The following is a 19,333-nucleotide window of genomic DNA, read 5'->3' as shown; positions in this document are numbered from 1 at the left end:
TGGAATGAACTTGATATATCAAGTAATTAATTAAAATTTGGCAGATGGCCACGATGTTTGACAGGGAAACAGTCCAAAGGCTGAGCTTTGTGAAGAATGCAGTAATGTGCTGCCTCTGAATAAACTGTGTAATGTTGGATAGCAAAGCCAATAGCATGGAAACATTCAACTCTATTTACTTTTTCCTCTTTTGAATAATTCTGAACTCTGCCTGCAACATGCTTAAAATGAACATGTCCATGAACACAATAAAATCAGCAAGTTTGTTGGAATGCTCAGCACTGTTATTCAGTGTGATACTATGTGAGGGAGTCACTGGACTTTGGGATGATATCTGTAGGTTGCGTACTGGTTACCTTTTGAATGGAGGAGATGGTGATGTAGTAGTAATGCCACGAGTATTCCATATGTCTAGACTGATGCTCTGGAGACACCGGTTCAAACCTCACGACAGCATTGGTTGGAACTTTAATAAATCTGAAATATTAAGTCAGTTTCATTATAAAAACCACCAGAGATGGTTGTAGAAACCTAATGGAGTCACTATAATAAACTAAATTTGTTTCTTTAGGGCATGAAATCTGTCATTCTTTTGTGATCTTGCCTCCATGTGACTCCACACCCTTCTCCTGAAATGGTCTGGCAAACCATTCAGTTTAAGGGAAAATGAGGATGGGCAACAAGTGCTTGCCTTGCCAGTGATTCCTGCATCCCCAGAAAGAATAAAGAAAATAAAACTTTGTTGGCAGTGTAGTAAGACTGGTTTTCATCTCTGGGAGGAAGCATTCCTGCAGGTTTGACCACATGACATTCTAATCCCATGATGCTTGTTCATATAATATCTTCAACACTGGATTTGTAAAGGTTGTCGTTGGCTATCTTTGCTTGCATGGTCTCTCTTTCCCTCACAACTCAAAGTTCCCCAGACTGTCTCTTTCCTCTGGCTCACAGCTCCAACTACCTTGCTTCCCCCACCCACCTCCCATGTCCATTCCAACATCATTGTGGTTCAATAGAGGGACAGCTTCTAGAAGCAATTATTCAAGAGAGAATTAATAGTCATATGGATTTAAATTGATTTGCAAAAGCAGCAAAGGTGATACAAGGAGCCAGGAACTGTGATGGAGACAGGTTCAACAGAGGCATTGAAGAGAGCATGAGTTGCTTATTTGGATAAAAATAACATGTGAGAATATAGAGGAAAAGCAGTGGATTGGCATTAGGTGATGCTATTCATTTGAAGAACCGGTGCACACATTATGGGCTGAATGGTCTCAATCTTCAGCACAGGATTTCTTTGATTCACTCCACTAGCTGTTCCCAGCGTTCAGTGATTTTGTGATTCAGTCCACTGGCTGTTCCCAGCATTCTGTGATTTTGTGATTCAGTTCACTGGCTGTTCCCAGCGTTCAGTGATTTTGTGATTCAGTTCACTGGCTGTTCCCAACGTTCTGTGATTTTGTGATTCAGTTCACTGGCTGTTCCCAACGTTTTTTGATTCAGTACCATGCCTGGCCCTGGCATTCTGATGTTCTGTGATTCGGTCCACTGGGTGCTTCTAATGCCAAAGGATAACTGGAGCTTTCTTATTAATTCTGAGATTTCTCTGTTGTCAGCCAGTGATTGTATGGAGGACATGGATCCTGTGACCCAATTTTCCCTGTACAAGGGGTCAGCCATGCTGAAATCTGGAGCACAAATTCATTGCGGGAAAAACAATATTCCCTTTAAAATGTAGACATATGTAGCCACAAAACAAGAAACAAGTGGAAAAAAACAAGTGAAAATTCTGGTAGATACAGAATTTTTGAACAATGAAATTTTCCACTTCCGTTTTCATTAATGTCTAATAATTCACCCTCCAGTATGGGACACTCCTAGACAATCTGACAGAAACAGGAGTAAACTTGAGGATTATCTATTCACTAAAAACCTAGTGAACTTGAATTTGACAAGAACGATCCTGTCTGAACAACCTCTCGATTTTATTTAAGGGAGTGATATCTTCTGTGGACACTGACTATTGTGACAAAATAGTTCGCTTGAGCTTCCAAGGCACTTGTCAAAATTTCACACAAAATGCTGTGACGATCCAGGATATATCTTAGGCTTGAGAGGTTGGTTCGAGAGTAGAATACAATGAAAGCTCACTATTGGTGTAATTATTAGAAGTGGAGTGGGGAGGTGGGTTGGTGGGGAAAGTAGGGAAAGTAGGAAAACAGTGAGTTAGATGCCCATGGAGTCAGCTTTGGATTCTACAAGGTTTCCAACCTGTGCCAGTACCTGGGTTTGATGCAATTTGGTCAACTTGCTTTAAAGGGAGGGCAGTGGGTTCAGCAAAATTAAGTTGGGACAAATATGTCAGTGGGCAGATAATGACAAATGCAATTTAATGAGGGAAATGCAAAGTAGCATAGACAAGAAGAAAAGGGAGAATTGTTACATTCCAGTCGAAATAATGAAAACTCTGGCTGAATGAGAGTCCGTAGACTTAATAGATTTAGTGCTGAATATTTCAAACCACTATACAGAAGGAATCAACAAGGAGAACTGATTTTGAAATCTAGAGTCAAAGCAGTAGCATCAATGGTGAACTCCAAAATATTCAGCAAGTCGCAGAGCTTTCCAAACACCGAAGGGTGTGCATAGAAAAACAACAAGGCTGATTCCCTGATGTTAAGAGGGCCTAGTTAATAGCGAAACCTGCATGTTTATTCTCAAAAGAGGCATTTTAGAGGTGATTTCACTGAAGGATTTAAGTCAGCAGAAGATAGGTGAAAGCTAAATCTGGAACGTTTCTTCAGAGCAAATCAGGAGAGTAGCATAAGGGATTGCGTGTTCAAATGAAAGGAACACTTGGGACTGATATCCGGAAGTTCTTCAGACTCAGGGTGGTCAGCTCATGGCAGTCATGGAAAGAGGGCGGTAGATCTTTTTGGACTTATAATTTTTTGCTGATAACACTCCAGTGAAGCTCTTTTGAATGTTTCAGTATCTAAAGGTGGCTAGATATTTTTAATCAATCTGTTCAAGAGCGTACATATCTGGAGCAGGTGGGACTTGGACACAAGCCTCCTGATTCAGAGGCAGTGACCCTACAAGTGCATCATAAGAGCGGTCTCATGAAGATGCTATAGACATAGGTTAAACTGCCAATAGCTGAGTGAACTGACAACACCTTCATTTATAGACAGTGTAAATGCAGCATTAATTATCAGCAATAAACAGTCAGATTAAATTAACTGCTTTTGAACTGCAAGCCCTCTGGGAGATGGCACAGTATCTGTGGGTCACATGCCATTTGCCCCTTGAGGCAATGATGAAATCATCTGACGTTGGAAACCTGGGAGAATCCTCCTGCTATTAGTGCCATAACATCATCTATGCCACCTGAATGGAGAAACATAACTCAATCTGACATCTCATCTGAAGGCAGCAAATCTGACAGTACTGTGCTCCTTCAAGATTGCAATTAGGTGACAACTTAGATTTCTGTTCTCATGTCTCTAGAGTTGATAAAGATACAAAAGCATTTCCAGAACAGTGAGCTCACCATTATACAAATCTCCAGACTCAAAGCTTGAAGGTGCTATATCAGCATCCTTCGCTCTCATAAAAAAGAGATTCTTTCTTTGCGTGTGGGGTTTCCTTTTGAACTTGTTGCTTTGCTGTTATGCTTTCTGCATGCATAAACCAAAAGGAGTACAGTATCTTTGAACCAACATTCATGTTTACATGTTCCAACACCCAATTTTTGTACTCGTTAAGTGGTAATTATCTTGACAATAAACAAAAGATTCCATTCTGCTTAGTTTACTTGCAGTTCTCTAACTATTCACAGCATTATTTGCAGATATTACCTTAATCCTAAAACCATGATTTTAGGGACTGAAGGAAGGACGGGACATTCTAAGTGGTAAGAGAATTTGTTGAATGTTTGAGGCTGGTCAAACACAAACATAGATTAACATTGGTTTCATCTGGTGCCAAACTGATAATAAAAACCTGAGGACATGAAACATTATGTCACTAAAGTCCTATCATTTATAATATCATTTGATTGATTTACCTTGTGTATGAAATGAAAAAAATGTTTGAAAATTTGTATCTGCAGGAGTACTGATATGATTTAGTAATGGAAAGTTAACTAGATGTCAAGTGGACGAATTGATTTATCAAATGCCAAATTGAATGACACCCAAGTGGTTAATTGTATGTTAATGTTTAATTGATGATGGACATTAAATAGGGATTCACTTGAGACCCTAACAATAGATGCGGACATAATTGTTGGTTAGGAGGTATTCCATAATTGTGTAAGCAAATACTTATAAAATTGTTGAAAGATTGTTTCACTAATTCATCAGCAATTGGTTATCTGGACTTAAACATTGGTCAGGGTACAAAGGGTGTATTTAATATTGTTAGAAATTGTTTGCAACCTTGTTGAACTAGGAAGTGATAGACGTAATGCAAAGTAAATTAGTCTGTGTTCTGTTCATTAAATCAGTGACTTGTGATACAATTATGTTCAGGAAAATTGACCTCACTGTGTAGGTTTGGGTGTGTTCCTTCACCCATTGGTCTTTATGTGTCTTCACAAGTGGAGAAAAGAAATATTGAGTTGCATGTAAACGTTTTAAAAAATATTAACCACAGTGATTGTAGGTCAGTATTTGGACTAAGAATCTAACTGAAACTCAGCAAGGTGCGTGATCTGCCCTATTGCTTAGTAATTGATAACATGGGACAAAGCTCCATCAAAAATAATTAATGTCACATTGATTGGCCCTTTTGGAAGAAATTGCTGATGCATATCTGGTTGAGAATGTAATTGAATGTAGTGTGTGTGCTGGTAGTTGTGCTACTGTGCCATGTAGGCATCAGGACTTCAGGTTCACTCAGATGTATGTGAGATTGAACTGATTTCAGGTGGGGCAGTAATGGAAGTCAGATTCTTCATGTGTACCTGGTGTCCCACTGCTACCACAGTGATCTTGAGGTGGTTCTACTGGAGAAAAGATCTTCTCCCATCTCCTTACAGAACAGGTATTTGTGGAGAAGGTCTGAAAGGCCAAACAGTATTTTTGTTCGTCTTCATCCTGAGCAGCAGCATAACAGAGGAATATGTGCTCAATATTGTACTCGGGGATACTCAATGAAGCTGATATTGATTTCTGCTGGAGGACTATCATCTTCGTGAAAGGCACTCATTTGTCTGCCTGTAACTTGTTGATTTTCCATGGCAAGGAGCTGTTCGTGACCAAGTGTTGCAGACCAAAACACTCCTAGGTCTGGAAATACATCTTGAGAGATGTACTAGAGAGCTTGGTGCAGTTGTTATGGTTTCAGGCCCCTCATTGGCGTACACAGAAGCGCTGAAAGCAATGTAAAATCCCACTGGCTGTAGGTCTCAAGTAATCTTTCATGTCATGTAAATGTGATGAAATCTGCATTTTAAATGGAGTGAAGCACACTGGAGTGCAATGGAAATTAGGTGGAATGTATTCTCTCAGTTGTCATCCTTTGGAATTCTGTTCCATAGACAGCAACAGAGGTTAAATATTTGTCTAACTCAGCTTTGAAATATCAGATTATCATCTACAAGGGAGTCACAGATCAGGGGTGGTAAAGTGGAGGTAAGGCCACAATCACATCAACAATGATCTTATTGAAAAGCAGAGCAGGCTCGATGGGCTGAATGGCCTACTTCTGTGTCTTATAATCACATAACTTAGTGCAATACTTATCAAATTGGTTAAGTACATCATGTGGCATTTAGATTGCACTGTAATATCCTTTTTTAAATTTTATGATTGTATATTTTTGAATTAAAAAGTGGTAAATCTCCACTTTTTTGGGCTAGGCAGTGAGTAATTAGAATTAGTAGAGTTCTCAGAGAAAAAGCAAGGGTAGATGAGAAGGTAGTAGCTGTTTGGATTGTGTTGACTGTAATGATGGAGTCCATTAGCTCATAGTTGTGGAAGCTGAAGTTCGAAGGGAAGGGGACAGTATTTTGAAGAGATGGTTGGTAGTTGGATTTCAAGAAGATCCTGGAGCAGTGGGTTGTTTTGACAGGTGAGAGTCATGTGGTACTACCAGATCAGGTGATGGAAGGCGAGAACAATCCTGTGTTACATCTACTCACGTCTTGATTCTTTTGGGCTTGAAGGAGTTGCATTGAGAACACTGACGGGATAACCAAGGTGGGAGAGACGAAGCATTTTGCTGAGAGTGAAAGCATCAAAATCTGAGGGTGTGGGTTGAGGAAATTAACGACTGCAGAAATGTTGTGTTGAGCAAAGGCCAAAAGTAAGGTGGTCAAGAGTTTGACAATATATCTATAAAAAAATAAGAACAAGCATTTTTGAGTGCAGTTTGCAGAAAAAGTGCAGTTGGAGGGGAGGGGAATAGCACTGGTGAGGGACAGAAGGACGTGGTCAGCAGTGACCTTGTCAATAATTGAGGCCATAGAAGATGGCAAAGTGAAGAGGGGTGAATATGGCTAGGTAGTAATGTTTATCTCTGTACCTTCTGAAAAATAATTTGAGTGGGTTTTGCACTCTGACATTAGAGATTAAGTTTAGTTCTAAATTCCTTTGCAGTGATTCCACACTTATGCTGCCAAGTCATACTGTTGTTCTTTTATATTGCAGATAACTGTCCGATGCAGCTATCTATATAACTGCATTGCGACTTTGGTTCTTTTCCCAAATATTGCGAGGAGAGGAAATGACAGATTTTCAGGAAGGAGTATGGGTGTTCATGAAGTCCCACGGTGGTTTTTAATGTGCACGTGTACCACATAGTGGCATAAAAGTAATACAACACCGTGGCTTTTCTAATTCTCCATGGGCCGCTTATAAATTTGTGCAGGAATACCTCAATGAATTGAGATCAAGAGTAACGTATCTTTAGCTGAATCTCAAATCTTGTAATTTGTGTCCGATTCATTTGGTTTTACTGAGTGGTTGGGAATTAGATGAATAATATTTGTCAGTATCCTATTTTAAGGAAGAAAAATAGTTTCTTCTAACATTACCTGAGCTTCTCATACAATTCAATTAATCTGTGAGCAGTTTCTTATTCAGATTAAAATCTCTTTGTAAGGGCTGTCTGGGAATTTTAGGAATATGTTTTCTATTCCTGTACAAAAACATTTTATTGTAACTAAACAAACTTTCATCTGTTTAAATGCAGCCACTTAAATTTTTGGATGGCTCGTGATTGTTCTTGAGTTTGTTCTGGATAAAATAGACTTTAATATGTTTCACTGCTGCCTTTCTGAATTTTGGGTAGTTTAGCATTATCCATGATGTATTTTGGTTGCCTTTATCGGACAAATGCATGATTCAGTAATTTAAGCTTTTACATTGTTTTTGTCGAACTGACAAGAAACAATGAGGGTTAAAACTGGAAATAACTAACTTAGCACCGAACATAAAGGAAAGCAAAGTCAGTTTGTTTGAAAACCTGCAGCATAACTGGAGTGACTGTACCATTACTTTGATCTCAGAATTGACATACGGGCATGAGCATGATGACAATGCACCAAGACATCTGGGTGATAATGGGAGTGGAACCAAAATATTGTAAAGCGACAGGTCGAGAGTGGAAATGCCATTGCCAGGTCTTTCGACATTCCCGTAAGCTTATCTTTTGAAGTCTGTTGAAGAATTCTTCCAAATAAAACATTATCCCAACTCTAACTGAAAGATTGAGGTTATGTACTTTCTGAGGTGGCAAATGTATTTTCATTTTGCCTGGACCTTATGCGACAGAAGAAGGGTCTAGACCCGAAACGTCAGCTTTCCTGCTCTTCTGATGCTGCTTGGCCTGCTGTGTTCATCCAGCTCTACACCTTGTTATCTCAGATTCTCCAGCATCAGCAGTTCCTACTATCACTGACAAATAGAAGGGGATGTCCAAGGGGTGGAATTGATGACTACACCTGGGAAGGTCTATCCAAGGGGTAATTGCTTGAACGTTAAAATTCATAGTGTGGAGCGTACAGGTCACTGCATGGTGAAAAGATTTCTTATTATGTGTATTGCTGAATTAGAGATGTAAATCTCAAATTTAAGAGCAGGAATGAACCCCTGCCATCTGTATCAATGGACAACAGGGGAACTATGAAAATTAAGTCTTGGAATACTTTGCATAATGAGGTGTTCTCATTATGTTCTCAGCCAGGTTTCAATCATTTGAAGCCTGCATGATCTTAGGAAGACTTTTACAAATACAAAGTACTGGACATTGATGCAATGACTGCCACAGACCTGCTCAAAAAGAGCTACTGTGGTGATATCCTAGGGCCGAAATGATTGACTTCCAACTAGGTATTGTGCTAGGTATGACTCCAACTATTAGTGTCTCCCTTCCCCACCCCCGACCCGATTCCCACTAATTCCGGTTTTTCTATCGTTCTTGATGCCATACTTTGTTAAATGCTGCCTTTATTTGAAAGGTAGCCATTACTACTTCAGCACTGGAATTCAGCTCTTTTGTCCATGTTTGAACCAAGGCTGTAATGATGTTAGGGGCTGAGTGTCTTGTGGAACCCAAACTGTGCATCAGAGAGTGGATTATTCCTTTGCAAGTGCCACTTGATTGCACTGTTGATGATCCTGCCAACATTTCACTGATGATCAAGAGTAGACTGATGGGGTGGTAATTAGCTGGGTTGGATTTGCTCTGCTTTTTGTGAACAGGGCATACCTGGACAATTTTTCCACATTGTCAGGCAAATGCCAGTGTGTTAGCTGTACTGGAACAACATAGCTATGGATGAGTTAGTTCCAGAGCACAAGTCTTCATTTGTACTGCAGAAATATTGTCATGGTCTTAGCCTTTGCGGTATTCGATGTCTTCAGTTGTTTTTTTTCATATCATGTGGAATGAATCAAATTGTTTGAATGTAATGCTGGGAAGCTCAGAAGAAATCCGTTGGATCATCTGATTGACACTTTAGGTTGAAGATAGGTGTGAATGCTTGAGCCTTATCTTTTGTATTAATCTGTTGGCCTCCCTCTCTGAGGATGGGGCTTTTTTTTCCTTCTTTTATTCATTCATGGGATGAGGGTGTCGTTGGCTTGGTCAGCTTTTATTGACCATCTCTAATTGCGCAGGGAGCTGGTATCACACGTAGGCCAGACTAGGTAAGGATGGCAGTTTCCTTCCCTAAAGGACATTAGTGAACGAGATGGGGTTTTGCCATTTGACAATTAATTCATGGTCAGATGTTTGTGGATCTTCCACCTCCTGTTCATTGTTTAATTGTCCCCAGCTTAGATCTGACCTGTTGGTTGTGAGTCCTGTCCACTGCATGCTGCTACTGCCAGTATTCCCTTTAAACCTTGTACTTTTTTGTCTGTGACCCAAATGACTGCACAAAGGCTTTATGGTTGAGGTTACATTGTTTTTTTTTATTGTTTTGTCGGGTTTAATACACTTTCTCTTTCTTTCACTCGTGAAAACCTTGTTGATTAGCTCCTTTTTGATCTCAACAAAAATAGTTCACTGCACTTTAATTGGACCGAGGCTGATCCTTGTATAAAAAGAATTTAAACCCTTGTTGTGACTAACCAAAAAGGTTGAGCCAGTTCATCCTTTCTCACCTGGTCTTAACTATTATTGATTATTAGAACCCTGGGAAGAAAATATGATCTGGATTTTGTTTGACAAAATTATGATCTTACCCCATTCTGATATCTTGCTCACACATTTGAAGTAGAGGATAAAGCTTTGAGTTTTTTTGTGTGTCACTTTCTGTGAATCTTTCATGCAGAAATGATTTTTAAGGATTGTTGTGGTTATTGTTGTACTTTCCTGTCTATTTTATGCAACTCGCTGATAGCAATCTCTTATCGCAAATTTAGTCATAGAGTCAAAGAAAAGGCTGTTCAGCCCATTGAGTCTGTGCTGGTCAAAACAACCTCTTAACTATTCTAACTATCTAAGATTACAAAGAGATCTTGATCAATTGGGTCAATGGGCTGAAAAGTGGCAAATGAAGTTTAATTTGGATAAATGCAAGGTGTTGCATTTTGCTAAAACAAAGAGGCAAGACTCATACGATTGAAATTAGGGCCTTTGGTAGTGTTGTAGGACAGAGGGGCATAGGGGTTCAGTAACATAATTCTTTGAAGTTTGCATCACATACAGATAGGGTGGTTAAGAAGGCGTTTAGCACACTTGCCTTCATTGCTCAGACCCTTGAGTATAGGAGTTGGGACATCATGTTGAGGTTGTACAGGTTGATGAGGCGTCTTCTGGAGTACTGTGTCTAGTTCTGGTCTCCTTGTTATAGGAAGGATGTCATTAAGCTACAGAGGGTTCAGAAGAGATTTACCAGGATGTTACAAGGAATGGAGTGGTTTGAGTTATAAGGAGAGGCTGATAGGCTGCGGCTTTTTTTTACTAGAATGTAGGAGGTTGAGGGGTGACCTTTTAGAGGTTTATAAAATCATGAGTGGTATAGATAACGTGAATGACTGGTATCTTTTCCTTGGGGTGGGGGATTTCAAGATTACGGGGCATTTTTTAAGGTGAGAGGAGAAAGATTTAAAAAAGACATGAGGCGCAAACCTTTTACACAGAAGAGTGACTTATGTGTGGAATGAAATTCTAGAGGAAGTGATGGATGCAGGTGCAGTTACAATGTTTAAAAGACGTTTAGATAAGTACATGAATAAGAAACGTTTGGAGGGATATGGGCCAAGTGCAGGCAGGTGGGACTAGTTTAGTTTAAGATTGTTCTGTGTCGATTGTTTGGATCGAAGGGTCTGTTCTGTGCAGTATGACTCTATGATTCCATTTTCCAACACTTGACTCAAATGCTTGCATGCCTTGGCTTGTGGGTTCATGTCCCACTGTAGAGACTTGTGCACATAATCTTGGTTTAAGCAATACTTGTTGAACTCTTGGAGGTGCTACCTTTCAGATGTTCAGCTGAGGCTCCGCCTGTCTGCTGGGTGGATGTTAATGATCCCACTGTATTATTTTGGAGGAGGACCCTGGAATTCCTCCTGAGGTGTTGGCCAGCATTTACTTCCCAACTTGCACATAAAACAAATTGACAATCTGACTGTTTATCTCAATACCAAGTTGCTTTGCTGGAAAATATTAGGTTCCTGTGTTTTCTACATTGCAGCATGATAATATTGATTACTTTTAAAAGTACTTCAACAGTGAGTGATGTGTCCTGAAGTTGTGAAAACTGCTTTATTAAAGTATGTCTCTTTTAATTTTCTTGCACTTCCTCCCTCCCTTGCACCTGCAGACTGCACAAGCTTGTAAACAGTCTCCCTCAGTGCGCATGTTTCGTTCATAAAGTGTTTATGTGTACTTGTACAGTATAACAGCTGGTTAGGGTTCAAATTTATATTTGTAACTCCTTATTGAATCATGCAATCAATATTTTGCAATTAAGGTGTTCCAACAATCTTTCAGTACTTTAAAATAAGTGGATATAATTTCAGGGCATGTAGACTCTGAATAACTTTAGGGTTGAGTTGCATACAAGGCTGGTTGTAAGATGATTAGCAATAGAAAAGGGAGCAGACCATTTGGCCCACTTGCCCATTTACATCAGTAATCTGTCTCATTCAATTTTAATTATATTCAATTGCCAGGCATTCACTAGTCTCTGCAGAAGAGAATTCCAAATACTACTGACACACAGAAATTTCTCATCTCCATCTTAAATGGGAAACCCCTTATTTTGGAATAGTCTCCCCTAGTTGTATTGCTCCCAAGGTGCAATCACCTCTCAGCATATGCCTTGTCAATACTGCCTCAGAATATAGTATGAATGTATGTTTCAATGAGGTGGCCTCTCATTCTACAAAACTCCGAATCTAGTCAACCAGTTCATTCATCCCATGAGTTAATCTAGTGAACTTTCTTTGAACTGCTTCCAAGCAACGATCATTTATGAAACTATACTGTCAGACAATAGATTTCTCAATGCGATTGTAAACCCAGAACAAAATTCACAGAAAGGTTTGTATTGGTCTTCATTACCGAAACATAAACATGAGACTATGATTATAAAACTGCACAATAGGAGGCCAGATAGCCAGTTCTCCATTAATTCCCTCAGCTAGTCCCACTCTCCTGCCTTCCAAGTGACAAGGCCGTGGTGTAATGGTAATTTCTGAAGAAGGGTCCCGACCAGAAACGTCTACTTTCCTGCTCCACTGATGCTGCCTGGCCCGCTGTGCTCCTCCAGCTCCACACTGTGTTATCTCTAATGTTCTAGGGACATGGGTTCAAATCCCATCACGGCAGATGGTGAAAAGCTAGCCTAATAGTGACCATGTCATTGTCAATTGTTATTAAAAACCCAGCTCATTCACTAATGTCCTTTTATAGGAAAGGAAATCTGCTGACCTTACTTGGTCTCGTCCACATGTGGCACCAGATGGACTCTTCACTGCTTGTTGGACAATTAGGGACAGGCAATAGATGCTAGAAATCCATCTCTCTCGAATAAAATTTTAAAAAATTATATCTATATCTGGTCTTGCACTCTGCAAATGGAGATACAGCATCTCATAGGATGCCTTCAACTCTGGTTGAGGGAGCATAATGCATGTAAAACATCTGTAAACTATACACTAGGCTCCTTTCTTTCACAACCCCACTTGTGAACATTTTGTTGAAAAGCAAAGTTGCACAGTATGATCTTTTGTAACAAAGTTTCATAAATAAATGTAAAGGTTTTTTTAATAGCTTACAGGAGATTTTAGTTGTAGAGTTCGATGCATGTGCAGTTAAGATCGTCATATCCGGAAATATTTGTAAAAATTACCTTACTGTATGTATTTGTCATTGTTCTTCTAATAAGGACAATTTTGAGATATGAGTAGAAACAGCCCTGGAATTTTCCAATGTGACAATTCCTTTTTAAAGACAATTTACACAACCAATGTTTGCAGGAAGATTTTTATCTGTGGTGACAGCATTTGTTAAATTTTTATTTACAGTTTTGCTACCAACAATAAATAGAGGAAATCTTCTCCAATTGTTTGTTTTGTTCACATTGACTTGTTCCACATCTACATGTTGTTAAAAACTGTTATGTTCATTGGAATGGATAGCTGGAATTGATAATGAACTGAACTGCTAATTCCCTAGCAATCCCATATCTTCCAAATTGTTATTTATTGCACATTTTCAGTGCAATGATTTTTGTGGTGGGGTGACATTCTATCTTTAAGACAATTGTTAACAGATAGGATTCAGTAAATAGATAAATTGGTAAATATTAATTCAGAACCTTTGATTTAATAACATGATTAACTGCAAAGCAGTTTGAAGCTCAATATCATGACCAATGCAAATGTTCAAAAGCTCAAAACCATCACACACGCATGTATTGTTCAAAGTGTTTGTTTTATTTTTGACTTCATCGTGGTGATGGATATTTAATGTCAGTTAAGGTGATGGGAATTTAATGTCACGGAGTGGTTTAACCATTTGCTGTTTTGGCTACAGAGGAGCTTATAAATACAATAGTGTCAATATGGAAACAGACCCTACGGTCCAACTTGTCCATGCTGACCAAATTTCCCAAGCTAAACTGGTCCCACTTGCCTGCGTTTAGCTCATATCCCTCCTAACCTTTCCTATTTATGTACCTGTCCAAATATCTCTTAGATGTTGTAACTGTATCTGCACCTACCGCTTTCTCTGGCAGTTCATTCCACATACCTTCAGGCTCTGTGTGAAAGAGTTGCTCCTCAAGCCCCTTTTAAATCTTTTCCTTGTTACCTTAAATCTATGCCCTCTAGTTTGGGCTCCCCTGCTCTGGGGAAAAGACCTTTGCTATTCACCTTTATCTCTGCCCTTCATGATTTTATAAACCTCCATAAGGTCACCCCTTAATCTTTGATGCTCGAGTGAAAGAAGTCTCATGGCAGGCATTTGATGTACTTCAGCTGCAATGAGTGAGCTGTGATCCTGGCTTGCTCCAGGCTGTGTCATGTCCTATGCTGTGACTGACATTCCTATCAGGTTGGGCTCTATTCCAGGAAAGTAGCTTTACACCATACAGCATTTAATGATTGAATTTCAAATTGGTCACATTCCCATTGTGGTAAATGTTTCATGTCCAATGTTGTGTCTCCAACATGCCTTGTGACGGAGAAATGAAAAATGGTTCTTTGTAGCTTAAGCAGAATTATTGACCTTTTTGAATGAACAGCATGTTTGGTGTTAAATCCTCATTCTTATTACCTGTGACAGATGGGCACTTTTCAAACACCTGATGGACAATATTTTTTGGAACCTCTCATGAAACCAGATGGAGGGCAATATGAAGATGAGCACAATAAACCACACCTCATATACAAGCATGGAGCACTGAATAGTAATCCTTTGGAAAAAACTTCTCATCCATGTGCAACGTTCGGTAGGTGGGAACACTTCATATTGTTTTTGTAAAGGATTCATCAAGTACACTTTGCTTTATAAAGAAATATGTGCATTTTCTTTCTCTCTCTGGTTCTTGTGCACTGTGGATAACTAATCAACTGTTTAGGGTGCTGTTATAGGCAAGTCTGAATCTATGTTCACCTTGCATCTGTACATGTGCGCATCTGGCAGAAGTTGTTAAATAGTAATTAAGAGTGTGAACCCTGGCCATATTCCACCTTCTGACTATGGAATATTGAAACTAACTTTAACTTTATTTTCTTAGCTTGGGGGCATGAGAACAAATTAAGATCAGCTACTCCAGCACACACCGGCAACCTCAGACTAACTTTACCCGTTACCATAACTATTTGAATAATTAAAAATTTCTGCCCTCCCACTTTAAATTTGTATTAACCAACATTTTTACATCATTTTATCAGGGGGATTGGCTGCCTCAGTTGACATAGAACATAGAACATAGAACATTACAACGCAGTACAGGCCCTTCGGCCCTCCATGTTGCGCCGACCTGTGAAACCAATCTGAAGCCCATCTAACCTAAACTATTCCATTATCATCCATATGTTCATCCAATGACCATTTAAATGCCCTTAAAGTGGGCGAGTCTACTATTTTTGCAGGCAGGGCATTCCACGCCCTTACTACTCTCTGAGTAAAGAACCTACCTCTGACATCTGTCCTATATCTATCACCCCTCAATTTAAAGCTATGTCCCCTCGTGCTAGGCATCACCATCCGAGGAAAAAGGCTCCCACTGTCCACCCTATCTAATCCTCTGATCATCTTGTATGTCTCTATCAAGTCACCTCTTAACCTTCTTCTCTCTAACGAAAACAGCCTCAAAACCCTCAGCCTTTCCTCATAAGACCTTCCCTCCATACCAGGCAACATCCTGGTAAATCTCCTCTGCACCCTTTCCAATGTTTCCACATCCTTCCTATAATGCGGTGACCAGAACTGTACGCAATACTCCAAGTGCGGCCGCACCAGAGTTTTGTACAGCTGCAACATGACCTCATGGCTCCGAAACTCAATCCCTCTACCAATAAAACCTAACATACTGTACGCCTTCTTAACAATGCTATCAACCTGGGTGGCAACTTTCAGTGATCTATGCACATGGACACCGAGATCTTTCTGCTCATCCACACTACCAAGAATCTTACCATTAGCCCAGTACTCTGTATTCCTGTTACTCCTTCCAAAGTGAATCACCTCACACTTTTCCGCATTAAACTCCATTTGCCACCTCTCAGCCCAGCTCTGCAGCTTATCTATGTCCCTCTGTAACCTACAACATCCTTCTGCACTATCCACAACTCCACCGACTTTGGTGTCATCCGTAAATTTACTAACCCATCCTTCTACGCCCTCATCCAGGTCATTTATAAAAATGACAAACAGCAGTGGCCCCAAAACAGGTCCTTGAGGTACACCACTAGTAACTGAACTCCAGGATGAACATTTCCCATCAACCACCACCCTCTGTCTTCTTACAGCTAGCCAATTTCTGATCCAAACCGCTAAATCACCCTCAATCCCATGCCTCCGTATTTTCTGCAATAGCCTACCATGGGGAATCTTATCAAACGCTTTACTGAAATCCAAATACACCACATCAACCGCTTTACCCTCATCCACCTGTTTGGTCACCTTCTCAAAGAACTCAATAAGGTTTGTGAGGCACGACCTACCCTTCACAAAACCGTGTTGACTATCCCTAATCAAATTATTCCTTTCTAGATGATTATAAATCCTATCTCTTATAATCCTTTCCAACACTTTACCCACAACCGAAGTAAGGCTCACTGGTCTACAATTACCAAGGTTGTCTCTACTCCCCTTCTTGAACAAGGGGACAACATTTGCTAGTCTCCAGTCTTCTGGCACTATTCCTGAAGACAATGACGACATAAAGATCAAAGCCAAAGGCTCTGCAATCTCCTCTCTAGCTTCCCAGAGAATCCTAGGATAAATCCCATCTGGCCCAGGGGACTTATCTATTTTCACACCTTCCAGAATTGCTAACACCTCCTCCTTATGAACCTCAATCCCGTCTAGTCTAATAGCCTGTATCTCAGTATTCTCCTCGACTACATTGTCTTTTTCCTGCGTGAATACTGATGAAAAATATTCATTTAGCACCTCTCGTATCTCTTCGGACTCCACGCACAACTTCCCACTACTGTCCTTGACCGGCCCCAATCTTACTCTAGTCATTCTTTTATTCCTGACATACCTATAGAAAGCTTTAGGGTTTTCCTTGATCCTACCTGCTAAAGACTTCTCATGTCCCCTCCTGGCTCTTCTTAGCTCTCTCTTTAGGTCCTTCCTGGCTAACTTGTAACTCTCAAGCGCCCTAACTGAGCCTTCACGCCTCATCTCTACATAAGCCTCCTTCTTCCTCTTGACAAGAAATTCAACTTCTTTAGTAAACCACGGTTCCCTCGCTCGACCACTTCCTCCCTGCCTGACAGGTACATACTTCTCAAGGACACGCAGTAGCTGTTCCTTGAACAAGCTCCACATTTCAATTGTGCCCAGCCCCTGCAGTTTCCTTCTCCATCCTATGCATCCTAAATCTTGCCTCATCGCCTCATAGTTGCCTTTCCCCCAACTATAACTCTTGCCCTGTGGTATATACCGATCCCTTTCCATCGCTAAAGTAAACGTAACCGAATTGTGGTCACTATCACCAAAGTGCTCACCTACCTCCAAATCTAACACCTGGCCTGGTTCATTACCCAGTACCAAATCCAATGTGGCCTCGCCTCTTGTTGGCCTATCTACATACTGTGTCAGGAAACCCTCCTGCACACATTGGACAAAAACTGACCCATCTGAAGTACTCGAACTATAGCGTTTCCAGTCAATATTTGGAAAGTTAAAGTCCCCCATGACAACTACCCTGTTACTTTCGCTCCTATCCAGAATCATCTTTGCAATGACAGGATGGATGGTTTGTATTGCACAGTAATGTCAACAGCATGGGTTCAATTCCTGCACTGGCTGAGGTTACAATGAAGCAAACTCCTTTGCAACCTCTTCCCTTGTCTGAAACGTGGTAACCCTCAAGTTAAACTACCATCAGTCGTCTCTCTCTAATGACAGTAGCCCTATGGTCTGCCCGGACTATGTGGTGATTTTACCTTCTTTACTTACCTTTACATCATACATGGAGGCAAGATTGCGCCATCTGTATAAAGAAACAACTGGCCTACTTATGGACCATTTTCTCAACAGCATAAGAGCAATCTGATACTTCTTGGATGGCTTATGAAGTGTTTGATCCTATGTCCCATTCTGTGCCTTGGCACAAGTATTTTTTTTTAAAAAATTTATGCTAAAGAAGTTAGTTATCTCTGATAGCTTTAGAGGTTACTTGGTTAATTTTCTCTCCATAGAGAGATCATAAGACTTTTGTTTTATTTGAAAGGCCTTTCAAGTCGTAATCTACCAATAGATTAAACTGAGCAAATACAGATTATTTATATAGGTTATTTGTTGACTTTAGGCTTAAAATTACATTACAAATGATGACATGGATTTTAATACATGTGCGCTTTTGATAACAGGCGAATGTTAGCAAGACCTGAATTTATAACCTGAAAAGTTGTTTGAAACCTCAAGTCTTTGAAAAATCCGAGAGCACATAATTTTTACTTTAATCTGGGCAAGTTCAATGAAAAAAAACTTTTGAAAACAGCTTGGTATTGAAGATTAACAATTTTGTGTTGCTGCCCATTATAGTTTCGTTACAAGTTTCTCAAACAATCCTCTTCTGAACACATTGTTTAAGCACATGACACATGAATGAGAAAATGCACACTCTCAATTGATTGACAAATAAATACTTCGTGACTATTTTTTAAGTTATGCAGGAAAAGAATTTTTGGATTTTAGACAGCTTCCTGGGGATAAAAGATCTCCAAATTTTGCTTCAACGGCAAGTAAAAAAAGTCGAGCAAAGGCCAAATAGCCTCCATAGGGAGGCTAAATGGCAGTTGTAGAATGTATGTACCTGTGTGACTATGTCTGGTTCAGCGATGTTTGACATCTGTGAAATAGACTGCAAAGGTAATTACAACAACACTGATTAAAAATATGGATCAGTAATCTGAGTATATTCGGACAACATAAATTCAGATATCTGTAGATGAGGCAATGATAGAAATGTCCGCAATTTTTGGAGATCACGAAAGAATCTTCAACCCTTAGGAAAAGAGGAAGACATGTGAAGCAGGGTCCAGTGGTTCAATGCAGTTGGAAGAAACTGGCAGGGGACCTTGAAGAGAATTAATGGCATTGAGTGAGTTGCCAAATAAGCAATTGTATTTAATCAGTGATCTGGAGGTGCAACTGGAGCAGGATCAAAGAACTTAGATTGCTAACTGCAGCTAAGAAGAGAGTCCTGCAATGTTCCTTCTTGGGCACAACCAAGTGTGGGAAAACAGTGTAACAAACTCTGGTAAGTGTCTGATTTTACATGTTGTGGAATAATGTTACTTTTTTCAAATTCATGAGATACAGTACATACAAGTGTTTGTCATTTGATATACAAACCGTGACAATGTTTATCAATACAATTCTGTTCAACTTCTGAAGGACACAAAATTTTAACAAAATGTACTATGTCTTTGTAAAGCGGTTACTTTCTTCAATTTGGAGAGAGACTTCGGACCCTCCTGGTTGAACAACAAGTCACCTCATTGTACGCTGTAAGTGTTGCAGTGCTCAAATTGCATGAAGCATACTCCATTGCCAACACTAATTAATAGTTACTTTCCTAGACACAAGCTCAGAAATCAACAAAGCCATCTGATATAGTCAAATTTGAGAAGCTTATTGGAGAGGGAAAAACCGTGCAAATAGGAAAATGTCTCTGTTTAGT

The 19,333-nt window shown here is 39.8% G+C and overlaps 1 protein-coding gene across 1 annotated transcript in view; it reads left to right on the top strand.

The window, feature by feature from the left end:
* LOC109912901 (A disintegrin and metalloproteinase with thrombospondin motifs 20-like) overlaps positions 1 to 19,333 on the top strand; it is a 344,616-nt gene that overhangs the window by 10,423 nt on the left and 314,860 nt on the right. The window contains exon 3 of the mRNA XM_048607987.1: positions 14,251 to 14,416. Coding sequence (XP_048463944.1) covers positions 14,251 to 14,416 — 166 coding nt within the window. The remainder of the gene's footprint in view (positions 1 to 14,250; positions 14,417 to 19,333) is intronic.

Source organism: Rhincodon typus, chromosome 18 (genome assembly GCF_021869965.1).
Source record: "Rhincodon typus isolate 14 chromosome 18, sRhiTyp1.1, whole genome shotgun sequence".
NCBI lineage: Eukaryota > Metazoa > Chordata > Chondrichthyes > Orectolobiformes > Rhincodontidae > Rhincodon > Rhincodon typus.
This window is presented reverse-complemented; position numbering and strand designations above follow the sequence as displayed.